The sequence below is a fragment of the Leucoraja erinacea genome, chromosome 5 (genome assembly GCF_028641065.1).
Source record: "Leucoraja erinacea ecotype New England chromosome 5, Leri_hhj_1, whole genome shotgun sequence".
In the NCBI taxonomy this organism is placed as follows: Eukaryota; Metazoa; Chordata; class Chondrichthyes; order Rajiformes; family Rajidae; genus Leucoraja; species Leucoraja erinaceus.
In genome coordinates this window covers 56,134,144-56,157,377 of record NC_073381.1, presented here as the reverse complement: position 1 = coordinate 56,157,377, position 23,234 = coordinate 56,134,144, and the positions used below count along the sequence as shown (strand labels likewise).

Sequence of the window (23,234 nt, the reverse complement as noted above, 5' to 3'; positions counted from 1 at the left end):
TTTGTGAATCACAAATTTTGACATAATTATCAGACAAATACAAAAAATTATTAAAATATACAAATTTATTGTTCAAACTCAAAATCAGTCTTTTGTTTGAGATATTCAGCTGAGGTTTCCATGTACTGCCACAATTGAACTTGAGAGATTCATGGTACAATTTACCATGGTACATGGCACCATGGTGGCCGATTAGGAAAGGGAGAGATGCAACGAGACCTGGGTGTCATGGTACATCAGTCATTAAAAGTAGGCATGCAGGTGCAGCAGGCAGTGAAGAAGGCGAATGGTATGTTAGCATTCATAGCAAAAGGATTTGAGTATAGGAGCAGGGAGGTTACACAGAAAAGCTGGAGAAACTCAGCGGGTGCAGCAGCATCTATGGAGCGAAGGAAATAGGCAACGTTTCGGGCCGAAACCCTTCTTCAGACTGATCAGGGGTGGGGGTGGGTGGGGACAAGAAAGGGAAAAGGAGGAGTAGCCGGAAGGCTGGAGGGTGGGAGGAGACAGCAGGGGAGCTGAGGAAGGGGAGGAGACAGCAAGGACTAACAGAAATGGGAGAAGTCGATGTTCATGCCCCCGGGGTGCAGACTCGCCAAACGGAATATGAGGTGCTGTTCCTCCAATTTCCGGTGCTGCTCGCTGTGGCCATGGAGGAGACCCAGGACAGAGAGGTCGGAGACGGAGTGGGAGGGGGAGTTGAAGTGCTGAGCCACCGGGAGGTCAGCTAGGTTATTGCGGACCGAGCGGAGGTGTTCGGCGAAACGATCGCCCAACCTCCGCTTGGTCTCACCGATATAGATCTGCTGACATCTAGAGCAGCGGACGCAATAGATGAGGTTGGAAGAGATGCAGGTAAACCTCTGTCGCACCTGGAACGATTGCTTGGGTCCCTGAAAGGAGTTGAGGGGGGAGGTGAAGGGACAAGTGTTGCATCTGCTGCGGACCGCAAGGGAAAGTGCCCGGGGAGGGGGTGGACCGAGAGGGAAGGGAAGAATTGACAAGGGAGTTATGGAGGGAGCGGTCTTTGCGGAAGGCAGATATGGGGGGAGATGGGAAGATGTGGCAAGTAGTGGGGTCACGTTGGAGGTGGCGAAACTGACGGAGGATTTTTTTTTGTATGTGATGGCTGGTGGGGTGAAAGGTGAGGACTAGGGGGACTCGGCCCTTGTTGCGAGTGCGGGGATGGGGAGAGAGAGCAGTGTTGCGGGGTATGGAAGAGACCCTGGTGCGAGCCTCATTTATGGTGGAGGAGGGGAACCCCCGTTCCCTGAATAGTGAGGACATTTCAGATGTCCTGGTGTGGAACGCCTCATCCGTGGAGCAGATACGGCGTAGACGGAGGAATTGGGAGTAGGGGATGGAGTCCTTACAGGAAGCAGGGTGGGAAGAAGTGTAGTCCAGATAGCCATGGGAGTCAGTGGGTTTATAGTGTATGTCGGTTAGAAGTCTATCACCTGCAATGGAGATAGTGAGGTCAAGGAATGGTAGGGAAGTGTCGGAGATGGTCCAGGTGTATTTCAGTGCCGGGTGGAAATTAGTGGTGAAGTGGATGAAGTCAGTCAGTTGTGTGCGGGTGCAGGAGGTGGCACCAAAGCAGTCGTCGATGTAGCGGAGGTAGAGGTTGGGGATGGGGCCCTGGTATGTATGGAACAAGGATTGTTCGACGTAACCTACAAATAGGCAGGCATAGCTGGGGCCCATGCGTGTGCCCATAGCTACGCCTTGTATTTGGAGGAAGTGGGAGGAGTCGAACTCGAAGTTATTGAGGGTAAGGACCAGCTCCGCTAGGCGGAGGAGAGTGTCAGTGGCTGGGTATGGGTTGCTTCTCTGGTCGAGGAAGAACCGGAGGGCTGTGAGACCATCGTGGTGGGGGATGGAGGTGTATAGTGATTGGACGTCCATGGTGAAGATGAGGGGGTGAGGGCCTAGAGAATTGAATGCGCGGAGACGACGGAGAGTGTCTGAGGTGTCTTGGACATAGGTAGGGAGGGATTTAACCAAGGGTGATAGGATGGAGTCAAGGTATTTGGAAATGAGTTCGGTGGGGCACGAACAGGCGGAGACAATGGGTCTTCCGGGACAATCTGGTTTGTGGATTTTAGGGAGAAGGTAAAATCGGGCTGTGCGGGGCTGGGGAACGATGAGGTTGGAGGCTCGGTCGGGTAGGGCATTGGAGTGGATGAAGTTGGTGATGGTGCTGGAGATGGTGGCCTGGTGCTCGTCAGTGGGGTCATGGTCCAGGGGTAAGTAGGAGGAGGTGTCCGATAGTTGGCGCGTGGCCTCAGCTTTGTAGAGATCGGCGCGCCAGACTACCACGGCACCTCCCTTGTCAGCGGGTTTGATAACCAAATCTGGGTTGTTGCGTAGTGAGTCGATGGCAGAGCGTTCCTGTGGTGAGAGATTGGAGTGAGACAGGGGAGTGGAGAAGTTGAGGCGGTTGATGTCGCGACGGCAGTTATTGATAAAAAGTTCTAAAGCCGGAAATTGGCCACGAGGGGGGTTCCACGAGGAGGGGGTGCGTTGGAGACGGGAAAAGGGGTCATCAGTGGGGGGCGAGGACTCCTTCCCATGGAAGAAAGCTGTGAGGCGGAGGCGACGGTAGAAGCGCTCCAAGTCGTGGTGTGCGCGGAATTCATTGAGGTGGGGACGGAGGGGGACAAAGGTAAGACCTCTGTTGAGGACGGACCGTTCGGTGTTGGAGAGGGGGAGGTCGGGGGGGATGGTGCAGGGAGGTTCTATTGCAGTTGTACAGGGTCTTGGTGAGACCACACCTGGAATATTGCGTACAGTTTTGGTCTCCTAATCTGAGGAAAGACATTCATGCCATAGAGGGAGTACAGAGAAGGTTCACCAGACTGATTCCTGGGATGTCAGGACTTTCATATGAAGAAAGACTGGATAGACTCGGTTTGTACTCACTAGAATTTAGAAGATTGAGGGGGGATCTTATAGAAACTTACAAAATTCTTAAGGGGTTGGACAGGCTAGATGCAGGAAGATTGTTCCCGATGTTGGGGAAGTCCAGAACAAGGGGTCACAGTTTAAGGATAAGGGGGAAATCTTTTAGGACCGAGATGAGGAAACCATTTTTCACACAGAGAGTGGTGAATCTCTGGAATTCTCTGCCACAGAAGGTAGTTGAGGCCAGTTCATTGGCTATATTTAAGAGGGAGTTAGATGTGGCCCTTGTGGTTAAAGGGATCATGGGGTATGGAGAGAAGGCTGGTACAGGATACTGAGTTGGATGATCAGCCATGATCATATTGAATGGCGGTGCAGGCTTGAAGGGCCGAATGGCCTACTCCTGCACCTGTTTTCTATGTTTCTAATTTCAAAAGGTTGGTCACATATTACTGAAAGACTGACCAAAATCTCTTCCTGAAAAAACAAGAAACTAAAACTGATTAGTTTATTATTGTCACAATGATAAGTGTGGATTGTTAATTTCTATGTTTCTATGTTTCTATGAAGCTCACTGCGTGGAAATTTGTTGCTTTATCTTTTGTGGAACAAGAGCGGCAACACTTCAGAAATACTTGATTGACTGTAAAATATTTTGAGATTTCTGAGTTTGTGTAAGGAGCAGTAGAAATGAAAGGAGTCATATACATGCATGTCTGTTTGCCTTATTCACACAACTTCCCCCACACCCCTCTGATGTTTCACTGTTGGTCATTTCATTGATGGTAGGGACTATGATTGGCTGTATTGCTATTCTGTATGTTGTTGCCCCATGTTTTCCTTCCCCTTAAAAACAAGGAACTGCAGATGCTGGATAACAAAAGACAGAGTGCTAGAGTAGGTTTGTGGGTCAGGCAGCATCTCAGGAGAACATGGATCACACATTTTGGGACCCAATCCGAAAGGTCACCTGTCCATATTCTCCTGAGATGCTGCGTGACCCACTGGGCTACTCCAGCACTTTGTCTTCTTTTCCTCCCCCTTGTTTCTTTTGGATTACAACAAAATTTCAAGGGCGGTTGCAACTCTCTCCGTGGCTCGGAGCTCCCGAGTTGGCCTCTTCTTACCAGAGACCGTGGGCTTCACAATGTTAAAGTCCACAGGTCCCGTGATTGAAGCTTCGATCCCCGGCAAAGGGATCGCAAGCTCCACGATGTTAAAGTCCCGCAGACTCCTTGAAACTCTCCGCGGCTTGGAGCGCCCGTCGGTCTCCAGGAAAGGCCGCCAACTCCACGAGGTAAGAGATTGAAAAAAGTTTTCCCCCAACACCCCCCTCCCCCCACATAACACAAACCAAGGAACACTCAAACGTACTTTTAACACGTACTAAAAATAACAAAAAGAAGAAAGGACAGACAGAGTGTTGGTGAGGCAGCCACTGCTGGTGGCACCACCCGGTGTTCCAAGGAGGAATTGATGATTTCATTATATGGCTATAATTACAGGAATCTGTATAAGATTAATGATACCCTGTATGCCCTGTTATTTCTGGTTAGCGTCTCCCTCACAGCATGTTCTGGGTATATGGTGGGGCGATGGAATATGTTTGGTACTCTCTTGACCCTTTCTTTTTCCTCTGGAAAAATGTAAATTAATTTGATAAGGGTGTAACTGAATTTAACATTATGGAACTTTATTTATGCTTGCTTAAAGCATAAGTTGTGAATCTGTGGAATTCTCTGCCACAGAAGGCAGTGGAGGCCAATTCACTGGATGTTTTCAAGAGAGTGTTTGATATAGCTTTTAGGTCTACTATAATCAAGGGGTATGGGGAGAAAGCAAGAACGGGGTACTGATTCCACCTGGTGGTGCCGCACGATGGCAGCCTCGCCAACAGTCTATCTTTTCGTCTTTCTTTGGTTATTTTTAGTGTGTTTTAAAAGATTGTGTTAATGTTCTCTGGTATGTTTTATGTGGGGGAGAGGGTCAGGGGAAACGTTTTCAATCTCTTACCTTACCGGAGATGCAATTGTTTTCTGGATCGTATCTCCGGTCGCTCTGCGGCCTAACATCATGGAGCTGGAGGCCTTGCTCGGGACTGACTTTGAGCCCCACCGAGGGGATGTGGGCTTACCATCGGAGCCGATCCCTTGCCTGGGACCGACCGACCTGTGGATTTCACCATCAAGGAGCTCACAATCTCGGGTAGAGCCCAATGTGGGGAGGCTCCAAACGACACAGAAGGTTTCGACCAGCCCCGACCCGGGGTCAGATCACCCGACACGGGGGAGCTGAGATCCCCCCCCCCCTGATGCAGGAGCTTGATCGCCCCGACGCGAGGGCCCAAACGCCGCCAGCTACGGAAGCCAAGACTGCCCCGTCAACGGAAGGCTCAAGGCCACCGACCGTGGGAGAACAAAGAAGGGAAGAGATTTAATTTTTTTTTCGCCTTCCATCACAGTGAGGAATGTGGAATGGTTACTGTGATGGATGTTTATGTTAAAATATATTTTGTGTGTTCTGTTGCTTTTTATTAGTATGATAGTATGGCAAATGAAATTCCTCGTATGTTGCAAAACATACTTGGCTCATAAAATATTACGATGATTATGATTTTGGATGATCAGCCATGATCAATTGAATGGCGGTGCTGGCTCGAAGGGCCAAATGGCCTACTCCTGCACCTATTTTCTATGTTTCTATGTTAAATTTAGTCAACAATTGTAAAACTAATGTCGCTCGGCTTGTATACTTTAAAAAAAAGTTTGATATAAAATTTGCCACGTCTTTCAACGTCTTGCCATGTTTAATAGATAATGCAATTTTGTGCCAAAACTTGAATAATCTAAAGTATGACTTCACTAAACTAACTCTGTTCTACTGATAACAGTCTGATTGGAAAGAGGACTTTACACAAATCAAACATGCCTGATCGGCAGTGCACTCACCCTGTACAAATATTAAGGTTCAATCTGACTTTAATATTTCAGATAGAGACCACATTATGTCACGTTACTCAGACTTTACAACATTAACAATGCACTTCACAGAGCTAGGAGCTTGACCATCCCTTAGTTCTTTTGAAGGGCCCCAGATCTGAAATCTTAATTGTTTCTCTTTCCACTGATGCTGCCTTACCTGCTGTTTTTCCAGCATTTTCTACATTTTTTTTTTTTTTTAATATTTTATTTTATTAGAAGTAAGCACAGTCATATGGCACCAAAGTGCCTAATATATATTTTCATAATACATTTTATGTACAACTTCTTTTTTTATTTTTGTTACATTGAAAAAAGATGAGAATAAGAAAAAGAAGTTAGATAGTAAAGGATAGAAAGATGTGAAAATATATAGTGTGTGAAGAAAGAAAACGAGTAAATGAAGAAAGTTGAGAGAGAAAATAGTGAAAAGAAAAGGAGATCATTATTTATAATCTTGACCAACCCTCATCCAGTCCTGAAACAGTTATTTTTTACAATTGTGTTGCACCATATGATTCTACATTTTTTACCAAGGATAATTTATGTTGCTTAAATTCCCATTGGAAGCCAAAATTACAAAGCATAAGTTAGGTGCATCTGTGATTGTTAATAATGGCCAATGGTGGCATTTGATTGCCGGTTCCAATATATTGGTGCTGAATATAAATGGCTTATACAGAGATAAACATTAAAGGAACTGCATCTTTAGTCAGAGGGTGGAGAATCTGTGGAATTCTTTGCCACAGAAGGCTGTGGAGGCCGTCAGTGGATATTGTTAAGACGGAGATAGATAGATTCTTGATTAGTACAGGTGTCAGAGGTTATGGGGAGAAGGCAGGAGAATGGAGTTAAGAGGGAGAGATAGATCAGCCATGATTGAATGGCAGAGTAGACTTGATGGACCGAATGGCATAATTCTACTCCTATTCCTTATGATCTCGTATTCCACTTGGCTAATCAACAACCCATGCATGAACATTGAATTCTCCAATTTCAAATAATCCGATCGCTTTTGTTAGATTCTCATTCCTCCTGATCCAGGGCCTCTTGCATACACCCTTCTTCCCCGGCCCCTGTTTCCCAATTTATTTCCCTTCTTCCCCAATCTGGTTCCATCTACCTATCACCCACACACTATCCATTAAGCCTTAATCCTTCCCTCCCCACCTACCACTGTTCCCATTTCACCCTGCGTCCCTCTCTTACCTGCTTCAACTCATCACTGCCTTTTCTTATCAAATTCAATAATCTGCAACCTTTTGTCTCTGCTGATCACCTCTCAGTCTCTGGTCACCATCTCCACCCTCCCTACCCAACCTGGCTCCATCTACCCATCAACTCTTCCTCACATTGATCACCTATCGCCAGCTAACTCCTGCCTCACCACTCTAGCTCGGTCCTCTGCAATCGCTATCTCCTCTTTACAATATCAGTCTTGATGCAGGGCCGTGGACTGAAAGGTTGACAATCTCTTTGCCTCCACATATGCTGCCTTATCTATTGAGTTTCTCCATCAGCCTGCTTTTTGCAGCCTGCTTATATACATCCCTTTTCGATGGCATCCTTGTATCCCAAGAAGTACAAATATATTGGACTTTCTGAAAGGAAATTAAGATTGCATTTTTGTCGTTTTTGAGATTGTCAGGGGTTGAAGTGGTTTTTGTGGCTTGTTCATTGCTGATGTTGTATGAAAATGTTTCAGATGGGTGCATCTCTTAGATCTCTTGTCTATCAAGGCTGTGTGGGACATTGTAATATATCTGCAGCAAGCACTAAACTAGCATTTAAATGTGGTGTTCTTTATAAATGTATATATTAATAAAATGCATTGTGAAACTAAATTGCTACATGCCATTTTTATAACTGATAGCAAGGAACAGATATTTCTGTAGCTTTTTTTTTGCTACTTTGCTGTATAAATGTTTCTACGCATAAAATCTAATTTTATATTTGAGTTGGGTGAAAACTTGGAAATGGTTTACTGTACATTACATTTTGAGCAATTCCCGTGAAAAAGCAGATTTAGTAGCCAAGTACGTGATTGAAATCAGATCAGTAATGTGGTTTTATCAAGATTGTGTTCTTCCGAACATTGGCAGACAGCTTTGATGAATAAGCAACTTCTAATGGGCTGCAGTGTTCTCTGATGAAATGTGTTTGTACTGGCAATGATTCAGATGTTCAATGATTCAACTGGATAAACTAAATTGTAGCTCGATGTAGAATTCACTGCAGAAGTCAAGCTTGGTGTTACTGTGCGAAAACATTCGTGGCTTGATTCTGTAGTCATACAAATTACAACTTCGCTGAAACTTTAAGATGGGCCTTGGTTACAGTGTTAGAGAGTAAGTACGATCTTAGAATACATTTGCATTTATAAATTTGCATTTAAACAATAGGTTTTGATATTTTAAATGTTTGTTATTTAATTTTCTATTGATTGAAAAGATTGCCCAGGGATTTGATTATTTTTGTATTGATAAAACACATTCACACTGCCATCAGATAATTAATTATGAAATACAGCAGCCAAAACATTTTTATTGCAGCTGACTGGCTGGACCAAGTAACCAAAATGTACACATCTCCAACTGCCTGGTATTTTTTTTAATATATTGTAGAGTGTGGATAAGGCAGTCTCCTTAAGCCACCAGCCAACTGGCGGAATCAATTTTAATTCCAACTGTTTGCTCAACATTCACAGCTTTAGATGAAGGAACATACCTTACCAAAATACACTAACTACTACACCTGAATCTTTAGCACACTCACAGAACAGACTAATTCAACTACAGTGCCCTGTCACAATAGTGAATGCCACAATTGTGAGCATGTTAGCAACCTGGATGGAACTGGATCTGTTTTTGTTCTTTTTCCATGTAACCTGTGACATACAACTGCATGTGCTCCTTTTCTCTGGTGTGGTCTTTTAGAATACGGCAACCTATCTCAAACATAAAGGCAGTTTAAAGGTTTGTACGTGTATAGGAAATGACATATTTGGGCAAGGTCTGATATTGGTTACACATTGGACTGCAGGCACTAATAGTTTGGGATCGGTTAATTTCCTTCTCAACAAATTTATTTCCAAAATTGAAATGCTCCTTGGTTCTGTAACATGACCATATATTGTTCCCTGGCTTAAGTTTATTGAAAGGGAATGAAATTTTATACGAATTACAAAAGTAACACTGACACTTGAACATGATGATTATTAATCTGCTAACTAAATGGAGTTGTAAAAGCGACATGGAGTGTTGATCTGGAAAATACTGACCCTGAACCAGGACAGGACAATATTTGACTGTGGCTTTTGTCATTGCATTAAGAATACAGTGACATTCCCCATCAGGTCCTAGTGGAAAGTGAAACATTTGTAAATGTATTTCAATGCAGAAAGCCATCTCTAAGTAAAATACTAAGTCATATTTGCGTTTTCAGGATAAATCGAATATTGATTAGAAGCTAGTTTTTGTATCCATGACTTAAGATGAACATTGTAAAACAATTCCAACAGTTGGGCTGTAGGTTGTGTTCTCCAATGGAAATGTCTTTTATGGGATTTATAATGCAGAGACTGGATTTGAACCTTCATGCATATTTTGGTGTTGTGGTGGTTTGGGAGGGAATGGGGGCTATTGCTAGGTTGGAGAAATATAGAACAGAAGTTATCAGGGAAGTGACCTGCAAAAGTCTACTTCCACGTGAGCTTTCCTCTTACCTGATTGACAGGTCTTACTGCTGGGTAGCCTGCTTCAGAAGGCTAAAATCTTTTGGCAGATGGTAAGTATTGGGGTGGGGAGGAAGTGACGGGAGAGATCTTGGGGAGATTGGGGGATGATGGGTAGTTTGGCCTGACATGATCACTCTTACATCACCTATCCCACAAATTGCTGTAAAGATACATAACCCTGCATACCTTTTTGCATTGGGTGGATTAAAATTAAATGACCACTAAACTATATAAAAAAAAAGGTGACTAATTACAGTCATCAAATAATCTATAGTATTTGAGCAGGTTGGCTGCCTGCCGAAGTTGAAATGAAAAGTGGGAGAACTGGGTTTTGTCCTAGATTTCTTTAACCTCTGACATAATTCATAGTTTGTTGACCTGCTGTCTTTCGCAGCCTAGTTTGTGCAGTGTAAGCGTATATGTAGACATTTTTCTGAATATGAATTTTGAAAGTCTCAACTCAATTTTTGGGAGCTTTAATATCCAGATCACAGCCATAGAATGGATAACAGCTTGTTGCAGCTGGAAAAGTGATTTCACTATGATGTTCCTGCTGTTCTACATAATCTTCAGCTAGTGTATTTTATGATGCTTACCGCAAGTTATTCTCATTGCCAGATTTTAGTGAAGAACCAGCAACTGGCTGTTGTTAGCATTACTTTGGTCAACATGCATCAATTTCTATTCGATATCTCATCATCTTTGTGCAGACTTTGTTATTTCCTTAAGCTTTTCTGAAGCTCTGGCACCAGGAAACAACTTGTTAAATTCTTGTCCTTCAATTATCAGCATTATTTAAAAGTTATTTTGGGCACGTATAAACAAAATCAGTGTGTTGCGAGAGACCAACAGTTGTACTTAGGCAACCATTGTTGCATATCACATTTATAAAATTGTTATCAAACCAATTTCCACTACTTATAAAATAAAAAGTGCCAGATATACTCGGCAAGTCAGACAACGACTGTGAATAGACAGAAATAGTTAACATTTCAGATCAATAATTTCCATTGAAATTTTGTCCATTAATCTTGTTGGATTCTTCACTTGGGTTTTACGCTTCATTAGTACTTTTCGCAACACCCTGAAAAATGCAAAACTTTGGCAGAATATCCAAAGGAAATGGCTTGGTTGATTCTTAATTGTATCCTCAGTTGAGGACACTTAGGGATAGACAGTAAATGCTTGCCTAGCTAGCGAATCCACAGCCTAATAATGAATAATATAAAAATGGAAAAGAAACCAGCCTAGACAATAAGTCTGCAAAAATATTGAAAATAGTAAACCAGACAGTGGCATACAGCTTAAAGTATGATGGGGAAAAGGAAATTGTGTGCCATTGGGCAGAACCCATATTGTTTTTTAGATAGTTTGCTTAGGGTGCCAGTTATCAAAACTAGTGTCAGCAGTCACTTAATTTAGGTTCTGCTTAAAATAGTTCTAAACAGACTGAAGCCACAAATAAGCACTTTAGTACAAGTTGGATTCACATGTAGAGAAAGCACTGCAGGAGAAATTTGCAGCCTTGATGTTTGTTGTCTGTTACTCTGACCTACACATCGAAAAGTATATCTACTAACATAGGGTGGGGGGCAGTGGGGAAGAAGTATTTTCTCAGAATAGGATGTTTTCAAAATGGTTGCATTTAAGGTTTGAAAATGTATTCAATCATGTATATGGGTGGTGAGAGGTCGTATCTTATGTGGGAGGTCGTGTCCCATGAATTTGTGTTTTTTGAAGATTTGATCAAAAAGGTTGAAGAGTGCAGAGCTGCAGACAAATATATGGATTTCAACAAGATTTTTGACAATGTTCCACATGTTAGGCTGCTCTGGAATGTTAGATCACGGGATCCAAGGAGCGATAGCTGAATGGATAGAAAATTGTCTTCATGGAATGAAGCAGAGGGTGATGGTGGAAGGCTGTTCTTCGGACTGGAGGCCGATGACAAGTAATGTGCCTCAGTTTTAGTTTTTAGTTTTAGGGATACAGCATGGAAACAGGCCCTTCAGCCCACTGAGTATGCTGTATCCCTAAAACTAAAGACTGAAACTGAGGCACATTACTTGTCATCGGCCTCCAGTCCGAAGTACGGCCTTCCACCATCACCCTCTGCTTCATTCCATGAAGACAATTTTCTATCCATTCAGCTAATCCGTGCCCATCCTACACACACTAGGGACTATTTCAATTTTTACCTAGCTAATTAACTTACAAGCCTGGACGTCTTTGGAGTGTGGGAAGAAACCAAAGATCTCAGAGAAAACCCACGCAGGTCACAGGAAGAACGTTCAAACACCATACAGACAAGCACCGGCAGTCAGGATGGAACCCGGGTCTCTGGCACTATGAGGCAGCAACTCTACCGCTGCGCCACCATGTCGCCCTCGGTTTGGTGCTGGGCCCATTGCTCGTTGCAATGTATACCAATGATTTGGATGAGAATGTACAACCCATGAAATTTAATCAAATACTATTGAATAGTTAACTTTTATCTTTAGAGTTTGTACACTATATGTTGTACATTATAGTTACATATTTATGCGAAGCGTGATGCTTATATTTGGAATAAGATCTTGCTTTAAATGTAGTGAACCTTTATTTGCTTTGTGCTAACAAATGTTTTCCAATTCTGCTAATTTTGATATTTTAAAGGTTTCCTTTTTTGACAAAGTATATTTCCCTCACTATTTTAGTTAGATTACACCCTTCATTTTTGGCAAATGCTTATGAATCCTAATATCTAATTCTGTCTGTCTGATATTTCTATAAGGGATGATGTTTAACCGTATATGTTTTTGGGAGCCTTGCTGTAACTGCTCCACGGAATAGATCTAAACATGCTTGTGAGTGTAGCCAGTGTGCAACATGTAACATGAGTATCATTTTGGTTTTGGTTTCTCAGAAGTCAGAGCAATCAGAAAAACAGCAGATAACTAAAAAGCATTTAAAAGTTTACAATGTGGATCTTTATTGTAACCTTCATCATCACTTTCTCCCTTATTCACTCTGCCACCCATTTTCTGCTATCCAGGGTAGATCATCTCTATGCATTCTTTGTTCACTGGTCACCTGAAGTATATGGGAAAGATGCGAAAGATCAGGGTTTTATGGTGGTGAAAAAGGATGAACTGGAAGTGATTGACAATTTCTTCAGTGACCCAGTTTCTAAAAGTTGGGAGGTAAGTTATATTATATAATTTTAACATTTGTGCAATATCTGTAAATCCTGACGGATTATGGTTATACCCAGTTGACATTCTTTAAAGTAATTGCAAATTATAGATCATTAGAACATAAGAAGTAGCTGGAGTAGGACATCTGAGCCTTTAGGTTTGCTCCACCATTCATTAAGATGATAACTGACCTAACTTGGATCTACATATGGATCGATTAATATATGTTGTGAATGGCCACAATGTATCAGCCTTCATACCCCTTTTGGAAATAAAGATTCTAAAAAATCACCATCAGCTGAGTGAACTTTCTCCTCATCTCGGTTCTCAATGGTTTACTACCGATTCTGGAACTGTAACCCTTGGTCCTAGATTTACAAGTGAAGGGAAACATCCTCCTTGCATTTAACCTGTCTGCCCCTTGAAAGATATTGTATGATTTTCTGAAATCTCAACTCATTCTCCACTCTGGAGAAACCTCCTCAATCACATGCTTTACCTGCATGCTGGCCTTTTAGTAAGTTGGGTACAAGGTGAAGTTACTGATAGCAGTCTCCAGCTTTCAATAGACAATAGGTGAAGGAGTAGACCATTCGGCCCTTCGAGCCAGCACCGCCATTCAATGTGATCATGGCTGATCATCCCAAATCAGTACCCCGTTCCTGCCTTCTCCCCATATCCCCTTACTCCACTATCTTTAAGAGCCCTATCTAGCTCTCTCTTGAAAGTATCCAGAGAAACGGCCACCACCGCCCTCTGAGGCAGAGAATTCCAGACCCACAACTCTCTGTGCGAAAAAGTGTTTCCTCGTCTCCATTCTAAATGGCTTACCCCTTATTCTTAAGCTGTGGCCCCTGATTCTGGACTCCCCCAACATCGGGAACACGTTTCCTGCCTCTAACGTGTCCAAGCCCTTAACAATCTTGTTTCAATAAGATTCCCTCTCATCCTTCTAAACTCCAGAGTGTACAAGCCCAGCCACTCCATTTTCTCAGCATATGACAGTCCCGCCATCCCAGGAATTAACCTTGTAAGTCTACGCTGCACTCCCTCAATAGCAAGAATTTTCCATTTGTATTTGTGGTTAAAATGTCAATAACGAAAGCGGAGGTCACGTACTAGTAGGATGAGGAACAGCTTCTACAATAATACAATTACACTGCTGAACTCGGAGTCCCGCCAATAGATTTCTCTGGTCCCTCCATCCCCATTGTTTAATTATTCTGTTTTTTTTTTTATTATTCTGTATCTTCTCTCTTTCTATTTTTTTTATTTCTTTATGCACAACTACTACGGACTGACGCAAAACTGCATTTCGTTGTACTCATACTTGTATTTGTGCGATGACATTAAAGTTGAATTGAATTGAATTGAATTGGAGGATTGGAAGTCCCCTTGAGCCATCTCGATGAAACTGGTTTTCCACTTTAGGAATAAGTAATATAAATGTTCTAGTGGGTATCTAAACTCATGCAACAGTGGTGTAAGTTTAATATTAAGTTTGATTTTGAGCAAAAACTAGGCAAGTATTTAGAGTTGCACAGGCAATCTCATAAGATGAAGCAATGCAATAAAATAAATCAATAGGTGCTATATAAAATGTAAATGCAGTTGATGTGACGAGTTTGAGAAATTAACAGAGCTTGGAGGGCATCCAAAAAGGGAAACTGTCTTTTATTTTTGAAAGGAGAGCATGCCCAAGCTTGCTCTCATTTGTTATTTATGTTAGACTTATGCATTGAATGATATCATTCCAAAGTGTTTTGTTGGCAACTAACTCTATTTTGCTAAGTCTCTGCCCTTATTGAGTTCAATTTCTAGTACAATGCAACAAATTCTTGAGAAAGTTGCTGAAATTTCTCCCCTGCCTCTATCACAATCAAATAAAATATTATCTACAGATTTTTGTTTTTAAGAAAGTTTGCAGCAATCAGGATCTACAGGAATATTAACAAAACATTTGAATGTATGAGGAGAGCAAAATCACATAATTAATGATTTAATTAGAGAGAAGGAAGGTTAATGTTTTCAATATCATTTTGATTCGATAGCCTGGAGAAACAAAATAATCTATCTTGGTTTGACAAGTAGGTACAGGCTTGTGTGACAAATTCATCTCTGTCTGAGCAGGTTGGATGAACCTACTAGTCTGGAATTTACGAGAGGATAAGTCATGGTTTGCCTGGCTAAGTGTTTCCTGCAATCTTTCTGCTCAAACCATATTTGCTCTTGGGTTGCATAAAGTATGACCAACTGTCCTTAACCCAATGAGATTTGAGGATTGTTAATTACATTTTGAATTATTGTGGGTACATTTAATATCAAATCAGTTATGGAAATGAAGCAAAATGTAAAGGGAAGCAGCATTAAAGAGTTCAGAAACGAAAAGTAAGTGGAAGGAAGCTTTCAATTGTTCGGATTCAGTTGAACAATTAATGGTCATCTTCAATTACCACATCCTCAGACCACTAAATTTGATTTATTTTACATTGGTAATGGCAATTAATAAATAGATGCAACCCCTCATGAAACAGCCATTAGAGTTAAGAACAAAATGCTATTTCCAGAAAATTCCATGACACTAGCTTTAGCTATCATTAATAACATTTCGGGTCGAGACCCGTCTTCAGACTGAGAGTCAGGGGAGAAGGAATTGAGATATATGGATGGTGATATCGAGAGATATAGAACAAATGGATGAAAGATATGCAAAAAAGTAACAATGATAAAGGAAACAGGCCATTGTTAGCCGATGAGTTGGTAAAACAAGGTATGGACAATGAAGGTAGACACAAACTGCTGGAGTAACTCAGCGGGACAGGCAGCATTTCTGGAGAGAAAGAATGGGTGACTTTTCAGGTCGATACCCTTCTTCAGACTGATCAGACAATGAAACTCACCAGGACAACATTGAACCTAGTACAACTACTAGGGTGGGGAGAGATGGAGAGTGAGGGGGTGCAAGTCAGATAAATCAATATTCATATTGCTGGGTTGTAAGCTGCGCAGTCTGTAATTCATTTTCACCTTGCCCACAGCTACTAATGGCCTATTTCCTTTATCATCATTAATATTTTGCATACACTTCATTCATTTGTTCTATATCTCTCAATATCACCATCTATATCTCCCTTTCCCTTTCCCCTGACTCGGTGTGAAGGTCTCGACCCGAAACGTCACCTATTCCTTTTCTCCAGAGATGCTGTCTGACCCTTCGCTCCATAGATGGACCTTCGCTCCATAGATGCTGCTGCACCCGCTGAGTTTCTCCAGCTTTTTTGTGTACCTTAAATGCTGTCTGACCCGCTGAGTTACTCCAGCTTTTTGCATCTATCTTCATTTTACACTTCTTTCTTGGTTTTGTTCATCTAATAACTCATTCCTGCTGAGTTACTCCAGTTTTTTGTGTCTATCTTCATTTTACACTTCTTTGTTGGTTTTGTTCATCTAATAACTCCTTTCAGTTCTCTTCATGACTTATTATGTTTAGTTAAAACATTTTTTTACTTTGGATATTTTTTTTAAATAGCCCTAATATATGGGATTATAATTTTCCTTTGACTCATTCAATTTGCAGTATGATAGATAGGTCCCTGTATTTTTGTTCCCTCTGTTCACCTAAGGTTGAATCAATAGTTTTATAGTCACATACAAATTTAAAATAACTCCCTAAATGTCAGTAGCTATTGTGCATGTAGTGTGGAGTACATGTAGATCATTATCACAATGTATTCATCTGAAGCTGGAAAAATGTTTTCATGAGGTTTGAGATGAAAAAACATTTTCCAGTAGAAATTACTTTGTTTCCATGTTGCTGATGTTGCAGTTGGTGAGTGACTGCAGCTGATAAGAGTTTTTCTAAATATTAAGAACATACGACGAGGACGTTAAGAACATTCAGTTCACTCAACGCAAACTTTAGGTCATTTTTCCCTTGCGCCCGCGGAAATTCCCGCTCCCATCCATCCCAACCATGGCGCAAAAGACTAATGTACAGGAAGTCTGAGGGAGGGTCTTCTAGCCAGAGGTCCGCAGTCGGGAATGTCGGCCGAGGCGCGTAGGCAGTGCGGAGGGGAGGTGCTGGCTCGACTCTGCCTGTCCCACCAGTGGGCGGGCAGGGTTGAGCTGGAGTTGATGCTTCTTTTCCACACCTCCTGTGGGTCTGGGCCACTGCTACGACGGGCCGACGCCGCCCCGGACGGGACACTTGGGAGCGGATGGGGACGGCCCAGTGGCAGCTAGTTAGGGACAAGACGCAGGTCTGCACCCATGCAGCGGCTTGGCTGCCGAGAGTGTTTATCCCGAGCGACCCATGACCTGTGCATGCGCAGTCGGAATACCGAACTCGCTTATAGTCATGGTCCTTTTTGTGTAAACAAAGCTTCTTCTCAAAGCTTCATCTGTTTACAGGTGGCGTGGTAAATGTGTTGCTTAAACCACTATTTGCTTCGCCTAAAACATTCAAGCTTCCCAAATCTGGCAGTTTTTGATTCCAACGTATACCTGGAATTTCAACATTTAATCTAGGCTGATTAATTTGAGACTGTCATTGTGGAATTTAGCAAGTTAATTGTGGAATTTAGCAAGTTAAGAAGGCTATGCATGTTCACTGTATAGGATCCGTTTAAGTTTTGAAGAACAGGAGGGAATATGGCTTGGTGTATCAACAGACATTTATCCTGCAGCCAGCCCCACTAAGCAGCAAGATTGTTGTTCAGCATATGTGACAGTGCCCCCTCCCTTGAATGCCACCCTGATTTAAATCACTGGCTGACGGGTCAGGAGAGGCCAAACCCCAGCATCATTGGTAACGGCTGCGTCCAATTAGATTGGCCACCTGAAACTCATCTATCTACTCCTTATCAAACCCAAGCCATCCAGCCAGAGGAGAGGAGGAAGAGAGAAGAAGAGAGTGGGAAGGAGAGAAAGTGGGGTGCCTCCCTGCTAGCGACTCTCTGGGACAAACTTAAGACCACTGGCGTCGCTGTGTTGCCAAGACTGAACTGCCGGGAAGTAGCCCTAGACTGTCAATGTCTTTATTGAGTGGCCTGAGATGCCAATGCCACTTCCTGCCCGTTGACTATGAGGGGCTACGCTCACACAGAGACAAAGACTGAGCCGCCAGGATAATCCAGAGACAGCCAGCACCATCTCTTCAACCATCAATGCTGTCACCAGGATAAGACTGCCAGCTCCTCCTCTCGAGTAAAGCGTAAACTGCAGGGAGAAGCATGAGATCGCCTGCGCCACTGGACATGCGCCCTGACCGCCCCCATATGGTTCTGGACTTTCTTGCCTCTGTAAATATGTTTGTGCAAATTGTGTTGTGGCTTGGTTCTTTTTCTTGTGTGTATGACTGCAGAAACCAAATTTCATTTGAACCTCAATGAGGTTTAAATGACAACAAATAAATTGTATCATTGTATCATAAAGCATATCACATATACCCTACTGCAGGTGTCGATGTGGTCACTGGAAAACCCAGCACTATCCCCGATGCCACACATAGCATAGCACAGAGATTAGCTTTGCCGAGTCGCTCTTCTGGGACCTTGGTATGTTCCCTAGATGAGATGAGCTGTGGTCAGTGGGGGGTATTCCCCGTGATGGCATGGGTTTCCCCTGTGTGCTCTGGTTTCCTCCAGTCATGCTGTTGATTAGCCACTGTAAAAATTGGCTCTTATATAGGTGAATGGCAGGAGAGTTTGGGAGTGAAGTTTGATGGGAGAGAATGAGTTTGAAGATAGCAATTGGGAAATGGATTTGATGGAATTAATCTGAAGATGAGCATAAATTTGATGGGTTGAGTGGCCTCTGTTGGAAGAAAGATTAAATAATGTGTAAACAAAGAGAGTTGAATTACTTAATTTGCTCCCACAATTGACTTTGTCCTTCTGGGAGGCTTTGGAGAATTCAATATAAATGCAGATTTGCTGATGTGGTGATCACATTTCTAATGATGGATTTTCAATCAATGAGCAAGCAAATATTCAGGTCAAAATATAAACTTGTTATTTTATCTTGCTGTCCTATTTACTAATTTCTTCCAATTCTTTTGACTTTTAACTAGAAACCCATTTTGGGGCTTTTGCTGGCTTGTTTCTGCCTTTTTAGATCTGTTTGAAATGGTTTCATTACGGGAAGGGAGTGGAGGCTAAGAAGAGGTTTACTGGAATGCTGCCTCGATTAGAGGGTATTAGCTGCAAGGAGAGGTTGGATCATCTTGGGATTGTTTTCGCCAGAACGCCTGAGGTTGAGGGTAGACGTGATAAAACTTGTTTTACTTTCTTTCCCAGTTTTGACGAAAATCCTGGCTCATAAGTGATTTTGTAATATTAATTTATTCCACATCTGCTGCCTGACCCGTTGAGTGCCTTTATCACTTTCTGTTTCTATTTCAGATTTTCTGCATCAGCAATCTTTTAATTTTTTTAAACCAAGTTATATAGCACTGAGAAAAACTGGCAAATAACATTTGCATCAGATCTATTACAATCCCTTTATAAAATGGCCAGAGGCCTCAATACTGGTTCTGAAACACAGCAAATGTCATTTCAGAGCTTTTGCATTCTAAAATCCCACCAATTGACTGTTTTAATTATGACATTCTTTAAGATATTTCTGATCATTTTTATTATATCAGCCATGCTAGTCTTGTTTCTGTACTTCTGCTTTTAATTGGATGAGGAAGTAGTGGGGTTGCACCAAACCTATTGGCTTTTTAAACATAGTCTCGTAGGTTCAAGGATGACATGCTTCCGCTCCAGTTTTATGGGTCCTGAGATTGCTGGTGAAGACTGAGGAAATAGTAGACACTCCTACGGATGAGGTAGGAGGTACCTGATAGTATGCATGAGGCAGATGGTGCACTCCTGCCGCGTACATGGAGCCTCTGCTCGGAAATGCATGTGAACGTCTTTCTGAATTTTCCTCCTTCACTTTGAGGGATTTTGGGCCAGAGATTCACAGGAGTCTGTTGCATTTGTTTTCACGGTGGCCTTGTGTACTACTGAATCGGTTCCCCAGTTCATCTGGTAAACTTTGCCCATGACAGAGTTGGGAATATGGTGTCAGGAGTTGATGTGTATGCAAGCGATGCGAACTGCTTGGTGTAGCCAACTGAGTATAATTAAGGGCCTCAACATTCGATGTTCACCTGGGAGGCCCATATTATATTCTATTGTGTATTGTGCTCTTTTGATTGTGTGGCTGCATGGTAAATCAAATTCCACTGTACCTTAATTGATGCATGTAGCAATAAATGTGAAATTTAACTTGAGAGGATACTAACATTGTTTTGCTCATCCTCATTGAATTGAATTTGGAGGGTATTATAGAGACAACAATAGTGGTATCTTTCCAATGCCATGAGTTTGCCACACATCTTCCAGAACACAGAATATTTAGAAGGGCAGAGATCATTGTTTTGTGCCAGCTCTCAGATCTTTTTGGGCCTTGCATTACTCTTCTTTTTGGACACCAAATAATCAGTCTAAAAATTAGTAGAGGAAAAACGTGCTTGTACTTGCCGTTGAATGTTGATGGTGATAGCAATTTAATACTAAACTAAGAGCAGGTAGCCCAAGCCTGGCCAACAGTTGAAATTCATGCACATCCTGACAATATCTTGAGGATGTGACATTTGCAGTTAAGTGCTTTGTCTATTGCACCAAATTCTTTTTATTTGACTGAATCTGCTGGTTGGCAGGGAAGTATCTCCCACCTCCTTCACATTGATCCTAACCTGCATTTATCGTTTTTTCTGCATTTTCAGCCTCAGCTGGTATTCTGCCTTTGGAGTAAAATAAATGATCAGAGAAGTGTTTTTGCATCTGCTGCCTTGGCTGCCATTGATCAGACCCGAGTAAAACCCCTGTTAAAATTAACGCTGACTTTGTCACATATTGGGAATTTTTAGATTTTAAACCAGAGCAAGGTTATACTGAATGGCAGGTTTAAAATTAGTTATTTTATAGTTTATTCACATAAACAATTCTTGATTTCATTTTTTACGGTTGCTACCTCCATATAAACTTCAATATGTAAGAGTTTGAACTGAGGAATCTCTTTGATAAAAGCATGTATTCACTTTCAGTTGGTGCATTATTTTGAGTAGGTAGAATAGAAACCTTCGCTGTGCCAATTTTGGTTTGAAACAAAACGAAACTTACTATGCAAATGTGCAGTAGCACATAATAGCCAATCGTGTGCAGTTAAGCAGAAAAGCAAGCCTTTGATAAGCAATGAAGGGCATACAGATAGGAATTATGTTCAAGTGAAGTGCCAGAACTTTGAAGAGATTGAGCTGGGGAAATGAGGGGTTTAAGAGTACCCTCAACTAATATTCAAGTTTTATTCAGGGCAAAGGGGGATGATGGATCCTTTGTGCAGGTTAGTTACAATGTTTTGGATTAATTTAGCAGAAGTTGTTTTTAAAGAATAATTTTAAATGTTGACTGTCAATCATGTGCTTTAAATTTCCAAAAGCCATTGTAATATACCAATTTTTCTTCATCACTGTTACGTAAATATTTTAAAAGCTCTAATGTTATTTCAATCATTTCACCGACTTGAAATTCCAGAAGTAAGATATTAAGAATGTTCAACTGTTTTTTCTCATATGTTCGTAACTGCTGATGGAAATTAAACTGTATATTATACTGGTAGGATAAAAACAGAGTCATTTAATGTTTTAATTTTGTCATATAATTTGAAACTGTACAATGTACAGTTTTCAGGCTGGCACAATGGCACAGCTCAGGGTAGCACAATGCTGTAGCTGGGGAGCTGCTGCCTCATAGCAGCAGAAATCTTGGTTTGATCCTGACCTCGGGTGTGGTCTGTGTGGTGTTTGTTTGTTCTCCAAGTTATTCTGTGAGTTTCCACTGGGTGCACAAGTTACATCCCACATCCTAAAGACATGCCGGTTTGTAGCTTAATCGACCTCTGTAAATTCTCCTAGTGTGTACGGGGGTGGATGAGAAACTGGGATAACATAGAACCAGTGTGAAAGGGTGATTGATGCTCAGCATGCACTCAGTGGGCCAAAGGGCGTGCTTCCATGCTGTATCTTTTCAATCAATCCATCAATGTACAATTTTATAACAATTTTTGGGCTCCGTTTAGCCTTTGGTTTTAAGGAAGCAATTGAGTATTGTTTAGTTCAAAGATACAGAGTGGAAACAGGCCCCTTGGCCGACCGAATCTATGCCGTCCATATGCTAGTTCTATCATACGCACGAAGGACAATTTACAGAAGCCAACTAACGTACAAACCTGCATGTCTTTGGGATTTGGGAAGAAACCAGAGCAGCCGAAGAAAACCCCCATGGTCACAGGGAGAACATACAAATTCTGTACAGACTGCATCCATAGTTGACATCAAACATGGGTCTCTGGTGCAGAAGGCAACAGCTCTACCACTGCGCCATTGTGCTGCATAAATTCAATTATGAACTAGCTGAAAAATTATAAATCTCCCTGAAATTTTCATGAGAGTTAGATTTAGCTCTTGGGGCTAAGGGAATCAAGGGATATGGGGGGGAAAGCTGGAAGAGGGTACTGATTTTGGATGATCAGCCATGATCATATTGAATGGCGGTGCTGGCTCAAAGGGCCGAATGGCCTACTCCTGCACCTATTTTCTATGTTTCTATGAAATCTCATATTTTTGTGTTGCTTTCTTTGCCCTTTTGAGAACAAGGATTTATTTTGTTTTTCTTGGCATCTTCCCAAATACAAGTTTTGACTGTTAGAAATTTATACGGCGGTTGCATTATTTCAAAGCCAAAACATACCTTGCTCAATTTTAATTTAAAATAACATCATCGAGTAACCAGTTGGCGTTGGGGAGTCTAAGATTGTTGAAGAGAATGGAAATCTGTAACAAATTTCAAACTGATTGGTTTTACAGATCATTACTATTGAAGAAGCAAAACGACGCCAGAGCATTGAAAGTTGTTATGAAGATATAGAAGATCTTCAGCCTGTACTTACAGACCCTAGTGAGCTATTGGAGAGTTTCCACATTGAAAAGGTAGATATACAAAATAGCCCCTTTTTAGTGCTTGTGATCTTTAATGTATTGAGTAAACTATTAATGAAATGTTTAAGAAAGAACTGCAGATGCTAGTTTAAATCGAAGGTAGACACAAAATGCTGGAGTAACTCAGCGGGACAGGTAGCATCTCTGGAGAGAAGGAATGGGTGACTTTTTGGGTCGAGACTTCTTCAGACTAATGAAATGCTTTTATCTTTGCAGCTTATGCTGCATCTTCCTGCTAGGACACAGGGGTATGCTTGGCGCCTTATGTACAGCACAGCTGTCCACGGAACAAGCCTAAGAACACTTTATCGCAGTTTGACTGTTATTGATGCTCCTGTTCTCCTTGTTGTCAAAGATATGGATAATCAGGTAAAAACATGAAAAATCCCCCAGAA

The 23,234-nt window shown here is 41.9% G+C and overlaps 1 protein-coding gene across 7 annotated transcripts in view; it reads left to right on the top strand.

The window, feature by feature from the left end:
• Window positions 1–23,234, top strand: part of LOC129697281 (nuclear receptor coactivator 7-like) — a 112,356-nt gene that overhangs the window by 83,231 nt on the left and 5,891 nt on the right. For 5 of the 7 annotated variants that reach the window (XM_055635662.1, XM_055635664.1, XM_055635663.1 and 2 more), the window contains 3 exons: window positions 12,653–12,800; window positions 22,708–22,830; window positions 23,056–23,208. In XM_055635662.1, the coding sequence (XP_055491637.1) occupies window positions 12,653–12,800; window positions 22,708–22,830; window positions 23,056–23,208 (424 nt within the window). Of the gene's footprint in view, window positions 1–6,178; window positions 8,231–12,652; window positions 12,801–21,015; window positions 21,186–22,707; window positions 22,831–23,055; window positions 23,209–23,234 lie in introns of those variants that run through there. The other 2 variants (XM_055635666.1, XM_055635668.1) reach the window with 2 other exon arrangements.